At 48.1% G+C, this 18,165-nt stretch overlaps 4 protein-coding genes across 4 annotated transcripts; all 4 read right to left on the bottom strand.

Annotated features, from left to right (window-relative positions):
- Window positions 1-2,540: 2,540 nt before the first annotated feature.
- On the bottom strand, window positions 2,541-6,009 carry PG994_003265 (uncharacterized protein; the record flags this gene model as incomplete). Its single annotated transcript, XM_066854674.1, has 5 exons — window positions 2,541-3,584; window positions 3,650-3,695; window positions 3,748-4,999; window positions 5,075-5,355; window positions 5,510-6,009. 5 exons carry the CDS (start codon window positions 6,007-6,009, stop codon window positions 2,541-2,543), a joined length of 3,123 nt encoding a protein of 1,040 aa, XP_066718952.1.
- A 420-nt stretch (window positions 6,010-6,429) lies between these two features.
- Window positions 6,430-12,351, bottom strand: PG994_003266 (uncharacterized protein; the record flags this gene model as incomplete). Its single annotated transcript, XM_066854675.1, is given in 7 exon segments — window positions 6,430-7,633; window positions 7,693-8,759; window positions 8,780-8,868; window positions 8,970-9,069; window positions 9,126-10,604; window positions 10,621-12,116; window positions 12,163-12,351. The coding sequence occupies 7 exon segments, from the start codon at window positions 12,284-12,286 to the stop codon at window positions 6,430-6,432; spliced, it is 5,559 nt and encodes a 1,852-aa protein (XP_066718953.1). The 5' UTR covers window positions 12,287-12,351.
- A 1,357-nt stretch (window positions 12,352-13,708) lies between these two features.
- PG994_003267 (uncharacterized protein) lies at window positions 13,709-14,368 on the bottom strand (the record flags this gene model as incomplete). Its single annotated transcript, XM_066854676.1, has 1 exon — window positions 13,709-14,368. One exon carries the CDS (start codon window positions 14,366-14,368, stop codon window positions 13,709-13,711), a length of 660 nt encoding a protein of 219 aa, XP_066718954.1.
- A 2,452-nt stretch (window positions 14,369-16,820) lies between these two features.
- On the bottom strand, window positions 16,821-18,152 carry PG994_003268 (uncharacterized protein; the record flags this gene model as incomplete). The annotated part of the gene is made up of 1 exon (XM_066854677.1): window positions 16,821-18,152. One exon carries the CDS (start codon window positions 18,150-18,152, stop codon window positions 16,821-16,823), a length of 1,332 nt encoding a protein of 443 aa, XP_066718955.1.
- Window positions 18,153-18,165: the final 13 nt, after the last annotated feature.

An 18,165-nucleotide genomic window follows, 5' to 3' on the forward strand; every position in this document is an offset into this window, starting at 1 on the left:
TCTTAGTCTAGAAACCACTAGCTTTAAACGTCGGCCCCTTTAAAAATAATTAGCGGCGGGAGGGGTACTCCATTATAGCTTATATACTTTAGGGTAATAATTTATTCCCTTTTTCGACGTCTTTCTTAAGGGCTAGATGGCTGGTGGCTTCGGTAGCTACCTAGTGGTCACCGCTAACGCCTTAGCCGATACCTATTTCGTCGGTATTATAAAAACGTTTAAAAGGGATATTAGTTAGCTCCGGGGTATTAAATCTATTAAAAAAATGTTAATATTTACTATTATAATTCTATTAACCCGGCTATAATTAATTATTTTCGACCTTATAGTTTTAACGAACTTATTTCTAATTAAAAAATAGGTATATTATCGTTATTTTAAAGTATAAAAGGCTTTAAAAGCGTTTAATATTTATTAAGCTATAAACTTAAACTTAATTAGCGTTAATACGAAGCTTAACTTAGCTTAATTAATAACTTAATATATTAATTCACTTTTTAAAAATAATAATAAAACCTACTAATTTTTATTAAACTCATTTTTAATAAATATATTAACAAAACGGCGTTAGATATATAATCGAGGGGTTAACTATTTACGGGCGAATTCGTAAATAACTACTCCGAGCTTTATATCGCGCACGGCAGCTTATATACGCTTTTAAATATTAAACGAAAATATCGTTATAAAGAGTAAAAATAAGCGAAAAGAATAAGGGTAATAATAATTTTAAAAAATAAAAAGTAATAATTAAATTAAAAAGTTTTTTAATTAAGATGTACGGTGAAAAGACGCGTTCGTAAGGTAAAACGCGGTGGCTCGTAACGAGGTAGCCCATAAAGGGGTGCTTTAGCTTACTACTTAGCCGGGAAAGAAACGATCGCGTATTTAAATCAATAATATATTAAATAATCGTATCTTTTTCGGAATTTAAAAGCTTTCGAGAATTCATAAGTATTTCGTATCGTATAGGTTAATTATTTCGTCTATACTATAAAGTTTTTAATAAAACGTAATAAATTAATACAGCTTTTTATACACTTAAAATTAAGTCTTCTTAAAGCGCTTAAAACACTAAAATTATATTACTCTTTTTTTAAAGTTATAATATTTTCGAACGTAAAAAAATATAAAAAAAAGTTAAGGCTATAAGGAAATTTATAAAAGTAGGACATTTATTTATATAAGATATTTACTTATAAGATACGTTAGTTTATAAAAACTAAGCTATATTTTATTAATAAAATAAAGCTATAAAAAATCTTTATTTATATATAAATTATAGCCGTTATAAATTAAAATAACTTATTTATTATCGTAACGAAACTAAATATAAAGAATAAAAGTATTTTAAATTTAATCTAATACTATGAGATTATTAGTCCACCTTTTAAGCGATACTTTAAACCGCTAGTCATTTTAAAGATAGCTATCTTAGTCTAGAAACTACTAGCTTTAGACGTCGGCCTATTTAAAAATAATTAGCGGCGAGAGGGCTACCCTATTATAGCTTATATATTCTAGGGTAGTAATCTATTCCTCTTTTTCAACGTTTTTTTTAAAAGCTAGATAGCTAATAGTTTTAATAATTACTTAATAATTACCGTTAACGCCTTAATCGATACTTATTTCGTTAATATTATAAAAGCGTTTAAAAGAGATATTAACTAACTTTAAAGTATTAAGTTTATTAAAAAAGATATTAATATTAATAATAATTACTTTATTAACGCGGTTATAATTAATTATTTTAAATTTAATAATTTTAATAAATTTATTTTTAATTAAAAATTAAATATATTAATATTACTTTAATATATAAAACGCTTTAAAAGCGTTTAATATTTATTAAGCTATATATTTAAACTTAATAAATATTAACGCGAAGCTTAGTTTAGCTTAACCGATAGCTTAATTTATTAATTAAGTTTTAAAAAATAATAATAATACCTGCCAGTCTTTATTTAACTCTTATCGCGTCGGTATACCGGCTAGGCGCCGCATAACGTAAGATCGGTTAGTATCCTATTTACGAACGGCTTCGCGAATACCTAGTCCGAGCTTTACGTCACGTATCGCAGCTTACGCGCGTCTTTAAGTATTAAACGATAATATAAAGAAATAACTAAAAAAAACGAATAAAATAATAATAATATATATAATTAAATAGTAAAGGTAATAAAAGAAATCTATATTATTATCTAAGGGTTCAACGCGTTTATAAAGCGAAACGCGGTAGTCCGTAAAGGGGTGGTCCGTGGAGGGGTGCTTTAGCTTACACTGCAGTTGAGTGTCCAAGAGAGGCTCTCGAGGTAACCCCAGAGGATAAAGTTGTAGGCCATGGTCGATGTTTCAACTCACTACTTCGCGAGAGGCATGCACGTGTGGGAGCTCTGGCAGCTTATAAGCAGCAACTAATCAATTAAATCAACTACCTATGTAATAATATATGTTCTACAGCAACTGTTCATGTCAAAACAAAAAGGAACGGACGGCCCCCAAAAAGGAGCCCACGCCATACAACGGCAGACAGCCCAAGCTCAGTGCTTCTTGTCTGCCTCCTCGTACTCAATCTCTTCATGTTCCTCATCATCCCGAAGTTCGGCTTCCGCATCGTAGTTTCCGACATCCATCTCCTCGTCATGTGGTTCTTGCCGATCATGGGAGGGTACAGGGGCTCCCAGGTGGTCGACCGGTCGGGCGGCAGCCGAGACTGGCGCAAACAGCGCCGAGGTGACGCCGGCGCCCTCCCGAGCTCGCTGGAAGAAGGGCAGATCCGCATGGAGCGGCTTCCCGCTCGCGATGAAGCCCATGGGGCTGTGGGCGATGTCTTGGCCCCGGCGGCGGACTGACAACCATTCTCGAGTGAAGGTGAACGGCTTCGAAGTGAACCCATTCGTCTCGTGGTTGGAATTTGCGCGTGGAAGATCAATGCCACTGATTCTAGACTCGGCCGTGCCGTCTAGAGCTTGAACTGACGATGCCTCGGTCGAGCTCTCGGCTGGAGACGTCGTAGTATTATGCTCAGTCGTCAAGTCAAGCTCATCCTTGGTGACCATGCTCTCATCGATGCCCAGCACACTGCAGACTGAGGGATATTCATCCCAGTCAAAGTAGAGTCTCCCAGCAAATAGGCCGAGTTCTACCACAAGGTCCGGAGGTGCAGTCCAGCCTTCAGGCAGTACAGGTATGCTGAAGAACTTGAGCGAGTTGAAGCCAACCATACGTCTCGTCACTGGCGCGGTGTAGGTGAGAAGGTAGGTGGGGAGCTCTCCACCTCGAAGCATGAGTATGAGATCCTCTGCCTCTTCAGGTGTGACCACCACAGCGCTATCCGGCGAAGGTGAATACAGAACCCACTGCACGGGTCTTAAGAACTGGTCGCTGTAAGACTCTATAACAACCTTGACCGTCTTCTCGAATTCTCCCGACAGGAATAATGGGAAGCCGGCATGATCTCGGTGTACTCTGTATTTCCGTCCAAGTTCGGTCTCGAGACAGAGCACGGAACATTGGCACAAACCAATCCGAGCCTCCAGGTATACGACCAGTTCTGGCGTAGATGTCCAAGTCCCGATGAAGTCCTGGAAACTTGTAAGGAGCACAGGGTGGTGGGCGCTTCACCTGTCGGACTAGCTCGATTTCGTACTCGGTCTCCCTCTCCTGCTCGACCTCCTGCAACGCGGAAGCGTGCACTGCAGCGCCCGTGTCTTGAAACCCTTTTCGACGAGTCTCCAAGTCTCTCACATGTGGTGCCAGACTTGATCCCCCTGAGCCGTGACGGCAGTTGACTTTGCCTTCTTTTGTGGTCCATACAATTGCTGTAACGTTTGACGTTCATTTTGTTTAATGGAAGCGACATAGTCGTTTCGCTCGTCGTCATCATCCACGAAATGTGGATAATCCAGCTCAGCCTGCTTGCGGTGGCAATAATCGGTTCCTTGCGCGTAATACAATGGTTGTAGCGCTTCGATGCCATTACACGTGTTGGCAATCAGCCACTGCAGTACATCTGGTGATTGGATAAGCTCGTGGTCCTTTTTCTTGCATATATCGCGGATGCTCCGGTCGACCTCGGGTGTAGCATAAAAGGTTACCAACTGAGTCGTGCCAAGCTGACGCAATCTCATGGCAGCTTGAACAGTTGTATCCTTCGATTGCCCAATACCCAATGTCAACGCAGCTCGAGCGTTGGGGGCGAACTTGAGATCCGTCCCGCGTGTATGAACCTCATCCAGGTAAACAAGCACATCGTCAAGATTGTCGGCGTAGGGAGTGGCGAGTAGAGGTGTCTTCGCGCCCTGTTTGGAAACGATCATTGGCTTGTCCCCTTCGAAGTAGAGAGCGACGCTGGCAACTGTGTCAACTCTCAACCATGTAGTTGCCAACGTGTAGTTATCCATCTCTAGGATACTGGCACCAGCATCGATGAGGATTCGATACCCGTGCCTGCTGAGCATGCATAGGAAATCGACTTCTGAAAGCCGATTTCCTTTCCAATCTGCGATTTTGAAGTACTTTCTGGACCTTTGCTGCAAAAGATAGGTAAGGACTTCCGCGTTGGTATGAGACAGGGGTTCCAAATCCTCCTGTTTGATGTTGAGCGGAAGAAGGTTCTTATTGTCATTTGTGCCTGAGAATCCAGTTGTGCCCTTGAATCGTACGCTCTCGCCAACTCCTGATCGGGATGCTGTGAGTGGGAGATCCCATCCATTGCTCTGGATCTTGACCTTGAACTGTTTGGCGTGGCGAGGAAAGACAAAGGTGTTGAGGTAATAGTCGATGACGGGAACGCGGTAGCGAACGCAGGACCAGATCTGGAAAAGTTGCTGTGGATCGTCAACATTCAGACTTTGCCAGTCTCGAAGATATTCCGGTAATCGTTCGTCAATCCACTTTTCGTACAGGCTGGCTGGATCGTCAGACTTGAGAACTTGTTCAATAGCCTCGCGAGTCTGGCTCTGACTGAGACCGCCGTGGTAAAAGGACAAGCAGGTAACTGTTAGATATGTCATTCATGAAGTCAGTTTATCTTCACACCAAGAGGGTAGGGCGGTGTCATTGCATCACTCACGTAGTATTGCTACATCACAGTGGCCATATTCCGACTGTTCACTCGGTACACCTTTGGCGAGATACGGGACGGCGATCGGGTCCCTTTCTGGGTGCAGTCCATATTCCACATTCCATCGCTTCCGAAGGGTCGAGATCAGGATCCGTTGGCATAGCAAGCCTCTGAGGAGGTAGACAGTTTGCCGGATGTGAACTTGGTCAGGGCAAAGTTTGTTGATTCGGTCGATGGACGCTGGTCGCATCTTCCCGCCGGGAGAGAAATTCTCGGATGGCAAGTTTGTCCTGTGGGTCAAGTGACTCCACAGGCAGGATGCTCATCCGTCCTTGTAGGATGTCATTGCGCAAGCGAAGAACTAGTTCTTCGCCTACATCCGACCGTAACAGATATATGCGCAGAGGGAAGCCTCCTTGCGGCCGTCTAACAACCTGTACGGACTGGGAAAACGTCTTCTCGAGACTCCAGAGGTGCATGTCCACCAAAGCAAGGACAGCTTCTATCACCAACCACCGTGTTGGATGACCATCGACTGAATAGAGACTGCCTGAAGGATATATAAGCTGTGTCCTGGTGGCGAGAATATGGTCGCTCTCGTCCATTATGTCTCGTGACGTTGCGTTCAACCATCCCTGTGTTCTTAACATAACATTTGCTTCTGGAACTCTTTGATCGAGCAGTCGCTGCTGCCCGCTCAGCATGAAAGACAGGTTGTGTTCTGGGACACAGAGCATTATACCACTATGCTTCTGAATATCGCGATGCAATGAGTGGTATAGCTTTATGTTATCTTCTTTGGTTGATGTTCGACGCGAAAAGGGAATGTGGCGGACTTGTCGACCGAGCAGGCTGCCAACGCTGGTAGATAGAAGCTGGGCAGTTTGCTGAAGAAGGGCCTTGGGTACGATAATCCTCACCAGGTTCTTGGTATCTGCAAGCATTGTGGCGACCATAGGAATGACACAAGAGGTCTTCCCTTGGCCCATGTTCATTTTGCAAAACGCTATTTCCAGCTTCCGGGGTGGCGATGGCTCGAGCAACGTCGACCTGCGTTTCGCGAATCAAGATCTCCGACTCAATTTCCAGTAACAACCAGTCGGTGTGTTCGTAGGGAGACCAATTCGTATGGCCCAAGTTTTTCTTTTCCTCTTCAAGGCGGGATTTCTGCATGGCTCGTTCATACTTCGCAATCCGCTTGCCTCGCTGTAAAGCAGTGATTGCCAGTCCCATGTTCACAAGACTCTCTTTCATCCCAGATCCGAACGACACATTAGAAGTTGAACGAAGTTGCTCGAGGAGCGTGATAGGCGTCACTATCGGCCAAAGTCGACCTTGAGTGAGCCACTGGATTTGTTCCATCGTCATGGATTGACTGGGCTGGTGTACAGGGTATCAATGGAATGGAATCGCTGGCTGATGGAGCTCTTGATCTGACTAATATGCGGTAGTTTCTTGACGTCTATAGCGGTCACTGTCTCTTTGTACTGATGGGATTTCAGAGCCTTGACACTGCTTCGAAGGTCTTTTGCGTAACCCCTCGAAATGGTTGACTGATTGTTAATGCTTCGGATGATCTGTTCCAGCTCTTCGATGGCTGGGTTTCGTTCCTTTACCGCGGATTTCAGTTCGTGAAGCGCGGGTTTCCCTGGCTGGGTTACTGAATTGCTTTCTTGTAGTGTGGACATGACAGATTGGACAATATGATCAGGTTGAACTAGCGCACTCGAGGCTGCCGTCTTCATCAGGTCACCGCCGAGTTGGGGTAGAGCGTATTGCTTAACAGGCCTGGCAAACAACTCAGTTGTGACAAAACGTCTTCTCGGGCTGGCGCTGTCCGCGAACCTCGCACCAAGTAGCTTCTGCACACTCTCAAGATGTACCACAAAGAAATGGTTCTCGTGCAATCTCTGCCAGTCAGCAACTATGGCCTCGAGAGCCAGATCTACATCTACCAGGCTGACCACTTCCAGCCCATCAATCGTAGGACTCGGACACGGCCATTGTCGAAGAAGATGCTCGGCAAATGATATGCACTCTCGGTTCGCCTTCTCCTCATGAAGTGCTCGGGCTTGAAAAAGCTGTCTCCTGGCCTTTGCGCTGGCAAATTCCATCAGAGGTAAGTCTTCTGGACCGGACGTCTTGAACGGTTCAATCGCTTTTAACAAGCTTTCAACTGTGGGAAGTTGACCTGGGCGCAAGTTCCTGTACTCTGTGGCTAGTGGGTAGTCAAGATATCGCAGCTCTTCGAATAGGAAAAATGCAGCGACTGTCCGTATCAGTGCGGTAGGTGCGTTGAAGCGGAAGGAGATGGTTGCCAACAGGAACATGACTTCAAATTCGCATCTTGATCGTCGTACATGGTTGACCAAGGGTCCCCAAACCTTGCAGACGTTGATGTCAAGCCGTTCACTGAGAGTGAGCTGCTCAAACTCCTCTGAGTAGCCTTGGATAGAAGCGCATTGTGCCAAGGCGGCAGCAAGATTCTGCACAGTAGCCATCATCGGACGTCTTGCCTTGATGGACTCCACTATTCCGTACACGTTGTTGTGCTTGACGCTCGTATCGCTGGGGTATCGCGGGATCTATATTGCAGGTCATCAAAATGTTTGGGCTGTGGGAGTGACTCAATCGATCGTTGATGGAGTTGCCGTCGTAGTAATGCTCGTTTCGACAAGTGAGGATCGTCGGAAAGTGGGCTTTCGGGTATCTCCATGTTCTTCAGAGGGCTGAAGACACCTAGTTTCACCGACTTTTGGAGTATGACCTCAACAAGGGGCCGGAAAGCATCATGTTGATTTGAAACAGGATACCGCGTGTCCCAGTGCTCGCGTTTCAATGATCTTTTATCTTCCGGATACCACTCGCGCCGAGGGGATAATCTGGCAAGAGATTGTAGGATCAGAACTGGTAGCCCGCCAAGTGAGGTCCATGGTTGACTGACACCTGATACCAAAAGGTCCAATGCCTCTTCTGTGCCAGTTCTGCCAGTGAGAGGGTCAGCCTGATAGCCACATGAGGTGAAAGCGTGGATTTCAGCCTTTTTGTATATCATCGTAGGCTCACTTGCGCATTCCAGCCGTCCCAGTGTATCGTTTATCGAGTATTTCAGGTAATACACATACGTCATACTCGATGGTTTCACGAGTACTTGGACGTGGCATCCTCGTTTCACGACATCCAGGTCCCCCAGTGGCATGAGGATTGATCGCTGGGCTGGATCTTGAGGGTCCTTACAGACGAGCTTGCTGTCGAAACCGTACCAGGTGCCAGCATCCTGGTTTGTATCAATCTCGATTCGAAGCTGGGTGGACTGTAGTCTCTGATACTTGTTAACCCAGAATCTGATGTTCATCCTCTTCAGGTCAATCGTAACTGGAAACTGCTCAGGTTGGTAGAGTGTGAGGTGCTGACGCGATTCGAATCCATGGAAAATGCGAGCAAAACGACCGAACAAATGAGAATATGGATCTACCAAATTCTCTCTTGTGCCATTATGAGACTTCTTTATTGAAGATATCACGCGGCTGCAGGTCCAGCTGTTCATGTCGAGCGTCCAGTTGCGTAATTGGCTGACCCAGGCACTCGTACGTGGCCGGATTTCCATTTGGCGTGTCTTGATGTTCAGCCAGTGGATGCAGTCGTCCACGAGCGACGCGGGAAGGTCAATGCTGTTACCCTGCTGGAACACCTCCTGGGGATGTATTCCAGTACAGTGTGCAATTTGGTGATTCGAACAACCGTTGATCCATTATGATCATATCCGATGTGAGTTCGCCACCCATCCACTTGGACACAGAGAGCTATGGGAGAAACGGTTAGTCAAATGGGCGGCTGGTTATTCAGAGGGGCGAAATAATGGACCGAATAGAGCGGCTTAAACGTGCAATAGGATATTGCTTACTGTACGACATCCCGGTGCTGTTGGATGGGAACTTCATGAGACTTTGATTTCCGAATAAGTTGGCCAAAATCGCCGAACTCTTCTCGTCGGTCGGTAATCTCTGTGTATATCTCGAGTCAGTGGCATGAGCTTACAGTAATGGAGTGATATACTGACCCCTAGTGGCTGGCCATCCACCAATAACGACCCATGGACGAAGTTGTAGTTGACGACTTGAAAGACTTGTGCTCCCTTGTCTCGCAGATGAAGCACACATTCGTCTCCATCAACATCAAACTCCTCAACCTCCTGGGACTCCGATGCGGGCCAGGTCGTATGAAGGGACTGAACGAAGTTTTGACCCTGATCCGATACCAAAAGAGATCGCAGTCTATCGCGCACTCCGTGCATTAGTCTCAAATCCCTGAGTATGTGATTGCGAGCCATCCTTGGTAGCTCTTGAACTTTCTCGGGGATATTGTCATGAACCACAATACATGCTTCAAAGAAAGCTGTTATGACGAAGGCCGGCGGCTGCTCAACCTCCAGTAGCTTGAAGCAAGCTCGTTTGCAAAGCAAGGCGGCCAGCAGGAGATAGTACTGGCAATTTTTGGCCGATTTCGAATCTGATGCTTGGTATGCTTCCGCTCTCAGTTTCCGTACCCACAGTGTCGTGACTTCTCTGCATCGGTCTAGTATCGCAAGGGCTGTCTCGGTATGTTCGCGGGTCAATTCGGTCAGCCGAAGCACGATTGTGAGGATGGTTTCCATCACGTTCGTCTCTCTCCAATTGGAGGCAATGCATTCTAGCTTCAACTGGGTCTGGTTCAACAGACCGACACAAAACGAGACGTCCGAGAAAATGGAGTGCGCAATGCCACGAGGGTCGCGTGTGTCGCTTGAATGCCCCAGTTGCAAGGATATGTAGCTGACCAGCAAAACAACTGACTCGGTTGAGAAGTTTAAGCTAGATGATGCCAGCTCTGTCAAGAGCGTAACCCATCTTCTAGCCTTTCCCGACATCAAGAACTGGAAAGCCATGTATTCGTGCACATTGAGGCCTGGAGGGCATGAGGACTGGCTTCCTACGATCTCATAAGAAGATGGGCCTCCTCCGATGTTGTCAAAACTTAGACTATCCAGGAGAGATGCAAATGGAGAATCCTTCGGAAGGAGTAGGCGGCACTGATGTCCGAAACTCGGTCTCAACCTTTTCCATCCTGGCCAGGACTTCGAAGTGCGATCGTGATAGCTGTATGATAACGCATTGGGTCTGAATATCTGACTCTGATCAACAGGGAATTGTTGGGATGCGTAGTGGGTGCCCAGGAATGACTTCGTTGTCGACGCAAGAGATACGCTACCATTGGAGATGTGGTATTTCGCGAGCTCGCTGTAATCTCTCAACTCTTTCCTAGGTTCAACGCTTGGTTCCAGACTCTGCACGCCAAACTTAATTGCGATAGCCCAGGTCGTATCTCTGTACGCTGCAAAAGCTTCTGGACATGCTAGTTCGAAAATGACAACTTTCTTCATCACTTCGCCTGCTGGTAGAGGGTCCTCAAATATGCGTATTCTCATGCGTTGCCTCTCCCTCGTGAGGAAACACTTGTTGCAGTGGCGGTTGTTGTGTATTGTCTGGTTGCTATAAGTGTCCTGCATGTAAAGACACGCCGTTCTCTTCGATTTCCCGCGAGAGCGTATGATATTTCTCAGTCTTCACATGCAACTCATGCTTCTTCTCTTGTCGCCCTTCTTCGGCAGCGATCTCAATGGCGGCCGCCAAGTCTTGAAGCTGAGAAGATTCTCCAGATTCATTGTAATATCTCTCGGCAAAGCACCCCTTCACTGGATCATCGAATATCGTCATGTAGTCGTCTTGGCAGGTCTTTATGCGCTCTTGGATGTATCGTTCGATCGTTCGAGCCCGAACCATATCCTCGAGTAGAGGAAGATGAAGAACTTCGAGCATGCGGGAGGAGAAAAGAGGGTGATAGTCCTTCAGCAATGGATACTGGAGGCAAGCAGCTTTGTCCAATTCCATCCAGGCTTGCATTATGCTCAGCAGCATCATGGATTTCTGTTCAGCATTGTCGTCGTAGTGGCTGCTCACTCGGTCCATGTACTTCTCGATGAGTGACTGCTGCATTAACACTGGAGATTCCGGGTTCAGTACATCATATGCCTGGTTCATTTCCTTCTCACTCTGGAATAGAGGAAAATACGTCTCAGCCATACTTTGCATCTGTGTCTTCCGCATGGGCTTGCGTGTCTCAAGCCATTTGCGTTCGGGCCGAGTGATAGTTTTGAATCTGCTACACGCGTTTTCCAGATATTGACGACTGGAATGCATTTGCAGGACGAGATCAGAGTCTTGCGCTCGACGGGGAAGCACCGGTATGATTTTGGTCCGGCCGTGCTTCTCACTATGCCACATCAACTCAATCTGGCCTGTGGTTTCCTGTGTTGTGCTGCGAATACTCGTTGACACAGCTTTCAAGAGCGGGCCAACAAGTCTTTGGACGTCTGCCGAAACTCCCGTCATATCGCCCTCGAGCTTGAAGAGACGCCGGCATAGCTTTGTGACAAGAAACGACTGATTCTCAAAGCTGACTGTACCCTTGGACTCCTCGAGGAACAACTCCAGCAGAGTGGATATCAAGAGCTTGTAATGGAGCCTGCCAACTTCCTCGCCGACGACCATGGATAAGTATCGGGCCAGGGCCACTTTTAAAACCAGCAAATAAGGAAGTCGCCGGAATGGGATTTCAGTGTTGTTCCAACAAACATCATCGCGAACTCGCTTTCGCAGAAGCTTGGGCGCGATGCGGGTGCCGTTGGCTTCCAGTATGGCGGCAAGAAGAGAAGTGATGATAGACGGATCCCGGGTTTCGCGGTTCTCCCAGACTGCCGCCCCTGCCTTGGTGGCAAACTCGAAGTTCTTAGCAGACTCGATGGATGCTTGCTCGAGGAAACCCGCAATTGTGCCGAGGAACGCTTCATCCATAAGCAAGTCTGTCGGAATTCGGACCGCAATGCCGGGAAAGTCCCATTGAAGGGCGCCTTTTGAAGCCAGTACATCCTCTCGTTTGGCGGACGCCTCGAACATCTCAAACACGACAGACTGATTGCCGATACATTTGTGCATCAGGATTGCTGCATTCTGAGCTGCGACGTAGAGAATGGAGGAATTTTCCCTCTGTAGCAAACAGACGCAATTGAGATTGAAGCCGGGACCGCTCTAATCGGCCAGCTGGGTTGGTGACTTTCGATGTTGCCTCCAAAGTATGACGGATATCCTGCCAAACCGAGGAGTCGCCGTTCGTGTGGTCTTGCATCCGACGCGATGCGACGATGATCCGATCCACCAGAGCGGCCTCCAGCTTGGGATAATTGCGTCTTCCTGTTGCGGCAGTTGGATAGGAATGCTAGATGGTTGAATAACGACTGCATTAGTCGCTCTCGTGCCCGTTGGGCCTTTTCCTTGTTACTTTCCATCGTCACATAGGTATGTAGGTTTATGTGGCTTGGGTGATGGATATGGGATGGTGGGTTGGAATAAAGGCGAAAAGTAATGGATGTGTGTAATTATTGAAGAGTGGTGGATGTGCAAACAACAACTGTGATTTGACAAACAGAATCAATGCCAAAAATAACAATGGTTACCAGACCTATTCCAAGATCGTGCAGCAGAAGGCAAATGCCCCACCCCTGCGGGTTACATGCACCTGTATCTCGAGAAAAAAGATCAAATAAGACTGGGAGTATGTTTGTACGAAGAGACTGGACGAGGTGATATCAACAAAAGAGTTGGTTTCAGCCCATTGCTGCTTCAAGAGCCGTTGAAGGGTTACCTGCTGTCGATTTTCAGGTAGACGACGGCGTAGTGTCCGGTTTGAGCACATATTAAAAGTGACTTATGATTTGAAAACGGACCAATTGATTGGACTACAGTGGTGCAGTTGGCCAGGCTGCCACACTGATGGTTCTATGGCTCTGACTCAACGGACATCTGCATGCCGTCCCGTCTGTTACAGAGGTAAACACCGACGAAATCCAATGGCTTCTGCGTAACACAAAACGTTCCCAATCATACAATGCTGAAGATTTCGATTGGCTGGGCCCAAGCCACCCGTAAAACAGATGTGTTGTGGTACTCGCCAATAACAAAACTTCGACACTATTAACAACGGTGAGATGTGAGATGTTTGCATCGAGGCTATGGCATGCTTCTTGAATGCAGGAGGCCCGCCACACTTGACATATCGCAGCAGCCTGCCTATTGGTTACCTGTTCATGGCGTATATCATAGATGGTGGAATATTTCATTGCAGATGCTTGCCCGGTTTCATCTCTAGATTGATTGGTTGGGGTTAATTACCTAAGGTACTTTGGAAATGAGAATATGAAGGCTGTCTGATCGACTCTGCAGACAGCAAACTCCACGACAGTACCGGGTACGTCGGTTTGATATGGCGGCTTCTTTCCGGAATACGGGGGTTGACAATCTGCAAGAATGGCCTCTAGTTGTGTAGTAATCGTGTCTTCCTGTTGCGGCAAATAAGACGAGATAAAAATATCCAACATGAGACGGCAATTAAAACTTAGCAGCATTCGTACCCGTAGAACTACCTGGCAGAAAGTGCTGAATCTCGACGAAGTGAGCTACAGGAAACATACCTGACCACCAATTACGTGTGCGCATCCCAGTCACCGGCGCTGCATTTGGTACGGTACCATCTTCGATACAGTCCATGTCTTCAGCTCCCGCTCTTCCACTCACGCTTCCACAACCAGAACAACCCCAAAGGATCTCGCTCTCTCTGATGCGAGAAGTAGTAGCCCGTAATCCCCAAGGGCGTAACTGCGCCCCTCCAATCGAAATGGTGACGACCAAGGTACCTCTTCCGGAGCGAGATGTTGCAGGTCGCCGGATCGAGATGCCCGTCCAGCCTGAAAGCACCTACCATGTCAGTGCAGTCCACTGCACAAATATCGACTTGGCTCCCCCCTCCCTGCGAAGATGACTTCTGGAATCGGATGCGCTGCATGGGCGGGTCGACACGGGATTCGGCCTCCAGCCCGTACGTATAACACCCTTGCCATTCGCCCGAATCGATCTCGTCCATCATCGCCCGTGTCCGAGCCCCGTACCACAGCTCCCAGCTACCGGTGGCGAAGGGCGAGAAGGAAGAACGCAGCTCTTCCTTCGAGGACAGGGTGACTTCGGGCAAGGGGATGATGCTCCGTGCTCGGTACGAAGTACCGTTCGGCCCGTCAGCTGGATTATCCGGCGACGACTGGAGGTGTTGTTCTTGGGGGAGGAAGGCAATGTTTTCAAGACGCGGTGGCGCGCTGTCGGGTTCCGGGAAACGTGGCAGGCTAGCACGAGCGACCATAGCACACAGCAGCAGCGCCATGCTTTGGGGGAGACTATCGTGAGCCGTGCTATCTCGAATGCCCCAATCGTTTCCAAAGGTATGCAAGAGGCGACGGAGGGCACGTGGAACAAAAGCTAGACAGCCCTGAGGCCAGCCAGTGGTAACATCACCGCTGATGATGGTATAGTTTGGATAGTCTGGTAACCACCCGACGTTCTGTATAGCGCAGATTGCCAAGCAGAATGATACCTGCAAATCCCGCGAGCTCGGAGATCTCAGCTGGTACGGTGGCTCTGGAGTATTTGGCGTCAAGGCGTACATGTATGTACATAGTTCATCAATAAGTCGCATCACATTATCATCGCAAACCGAGGAACCTTGGAAAAGTCAGCAATTGGTTTTAAACGAAGGAGTGGCAGACTCACAACCCCACACGATCGACATGCTCAACAGCCCCAAGCTCCTCTGAAGGGACTCTATGGTCCTCGAGGTGTCGACTGGCTGGGGAAGCGAGTCAGCTTCGTTGGTATCCGGTAACCCGGGCAAGTTGAAAAACGACAGTATCCTCTGAAAGGAGTGTGTAATGGTTAAGGGGCACGCCGCCAGATCGGAGGAAATGGCGGATACCGGCTTACTCAGCTCGTCACTGATGCCTCGCAACCGGGATCCGGCCATGGAGAGGCATTTCCAGATCAATCTCTGTTGTTCTGCTCGGCAGAGCTCAGGCGTGTCCTCCAAAGTGTCCAGTTGCGTAGTGATACAGGCGATCAAGGTTTCCTTGTCCGCAATTGACCGCGACGATACCGGGGGGATCTATTAGGCAAATCAGCAACCGTAATTCCCTGCCCATGGCATCAGTGGGTGCCCTTTCCAGCAACCTCAGAACTGACATGTTCCATAAAAACTCGTTTGAGAACAGCGCTGTCGTCGCAGGCGTTTCGAAGCGCCCGGCAGCTCCCGGTTAAGGCGAAAATGTCGAGAGGCGAACAGTACCAGGCGACATGATGCAGCAGCTCGATGGGCAATAATAAGAGCGACATAGTTATGATGGATTTGAATAGAAGCTAGCGATAGAGAGGAATGGGACATATCAGGTTGCCACCTTCAGTCTTTTTGCGATTTGGGTCAACTTGGAATGTCTGGATGACAATGGTGATCCAGAAGGCGGGCACTGCTGCCTGCAAGGGCCGAGGTCCACCTCTAGATGCACTAGGTACTCCGCAGTGACTATTAATAGAGGCAGGCGTGCAGTAGCGCAGTGGCGTCAACTGATGGGATAGAATGAAGGGACTTCAACGGGCCATCAATAGAGGACATCCATCGTCAATTGATCAGATCAAGTCAGGGGACCAGACTAGATGGTTCCCTTTTTCTTCAGCCGAGTATGTAGATCAAATTTCCATCCCAACATATCCCCTTCTCTCGGAATTGCGCTTGCGGCCCGGGGCGCCCGGCCCCCGTTTATTCTTTCTTCGAAGCGTCGTCCGTTCTTCGTTGGCGAGCCTCCAAAAAAAGGTAAAACGTGGCGTTTGCTCGCGCTCGTTCCCCTGGGCACCCGGTGACGTAATATGACGCAACTTGCATCTGTGTGGTCTCTCTACTTAGCCATCTATTGGATATCATAATCAGACAGCACCTAGAGAATTCGTAGGTACACGGCAACTAGGATGAGTAATCCGAGCAAAAACTGACTTTCTATTTCATGCAAGAGTTAAATTTCATCTTTGCTGCGTGGTACCGGTTGGAGCCTTTTTCCGGGAAAAGGCTGGCCAATTATTTCGACTACACATGGCGCTGAACGGTGACGTTTTTGATGGCCTCCGAGACCTACATTCGACAGCATAGGTACGTAGTCGACCACCCGACCAGCGCGGCAGATCACCGCCTGAAGTCCAGCTTCGGTTTCTTAAGACCGGCAGCAAGGCCAATGCCCCCCATCCCCGAGTAGATGGGAGCTGACGCCTCCGGCGCTGTATAGTGCATGGTAGCAAGCGTACTGTGCGCGGCGTACAATACTCACCTCGTCTGGGGTAGCTATCATGCCGCCTACCCGGCAGGAGTGCCTTGTACACGACAAGGTGAGTATTTGCCTCATCTAGAGGAGTGACGAGAAAGATGGCACGACCAGCTTTCTTTGCTGACGTTGAAAGTAATGGTCGAGTTGTGGCAGCTGTAGACCGATGACATCCTGCGTGGGCTACGTTGTACCGACAGGATGGACGTCGATGGTTTACCATCTTGGCCGCAAGAAACGCAGTAGGAACATGTATCTATCCGTAGAAAGACTACCCGGCAAGAGGGAAACAATGTAGCGATCGCGCGACTGATATATCGGAACCCGAGCGGGCGTCGACGTGGTTTCCGAACTATGTTCGTATGAGCCTGCGGGTGGACAGGGTGAGATATCAGCGATGAAGGAGAGGAAGCACGGCAATGATCTAACTCGACTATACCACGGGAATAGCTGGGTATTTTCAGGTTACTATTCTACTCAGAAGCAGAACAAATGACTGCGATACTTGGGGTAAACGACCAACACACTTAAGTACATTCCCACGGCCAATCCAATCAAGACGTCCAACACATTCGCCGATAAGCCACCGTCGACAGACACACCTGAGGGTAGAAGGATGAATACCCCGCTAATCATGGCCCCGAACGCGAATTCATCCAGTAATCGCATGTATAGATTACCTAGGGTGCCCAGTGTGAATGCTGTAATTGTCACCGCTATATTCCGGTCTGCAAACCGTTTAACGAAGTATTGAACCACGAAGGTTGTGGACCCGAGTAAGACCTGCGCCGGCATCTGGCGTGGCCTCGATCCGATCTTGACGGCCATCCAAACCAAGGACACCGGGACCATGAGGATTAACAATTTCGGATCAATAGCGGAATGCGAGCAGACGATATCCACCCCGTCTATACGCCTCCAAAGCTGGGATCCGATGTCGGCTCCGTAGCCCAGGAACAACGAGTATATGATGGTGTAGGTCAAACGTGTTGCGCCTACACTCATAGTCTGCGGGTTGGTCATTTCCAACACTCCTCTAAGCATGTCGTAGTTTGGAAGAATATTGACGACAGCGCTGATGCCAATCGCGTCGAAGCAGAAGTATTCACCGCCGTGGATGGATGCGAAAGCGCGAGCAAGGAAAGTAATGACGACGGCTGACGAGATCTGGAGAAGAATTGGCCTGTTCTGGATCCGAAACGGGAGGATCTCCTGGAAAATGCCCGAAACGGTGCCCAGGATGAGAGAGGGCACCATGCTCAGCCAGGATCCGCCGAAGGCCCAGACGCAGATAAAGGACGAGGAGAGTCCGTAGAATGGAACTTTCACCCACGGCTTGTAGTATGAAGGCGACGCGAGGAGGGCAGCGAGTCTTTCGTTGGCATCGTCGATCGTCATCTCTCGCGTCGTCACCAGCTTGTAGATGCGGAAGGCAGCATCGGAGGCTCCGAGGTCGAGACCTTGTTCTTGCACCAGCTCGGTATAGGTAGTCCTGTCTCGTGTATTGGTGAACTGGAAGATGTTAGCTGCATTCGGGCAACAAGGTGGGATTAATTGACTTGCGAATATCTGAGTGCCTCCCATATTGTAATTGACGAAGCCCTCCAAGTCGCACATCTTGAATAGCACCGAAGCATATTCTTGGATTCGGTGAGATGGGGCGCCATACTTCATGAGGGCCTTGATCATCTGCAACAAAAGCTTGCGTCGATTCTCTGTGGGTACTTCGCTGGCGTTTGATTCATTCAGAGAGTCGAGCGAGGAGCGGCTGGCCTGTCCGGTCCTGTTGCTGCGGTTTGATGCGGGCATCGTGGCATATTGG

The sequence above is a fragment of the Apiospora phragmitis genome (assembly GCF_038363925.1).
Source record: "Apiospora phragmitis strain CBS 135458 chromosome Unknown utg000004l:1.0-3135199.0:1.0-3139288.0, whole genome shotgun sequence".
Classification (NCBI taxonomy): Eukaryota; Fungi; Ascomycota; class Sordariomycetes; order Amphisphaeriales; family Apiosporaceae; genus Apiospora; species Apiospora phragmitis.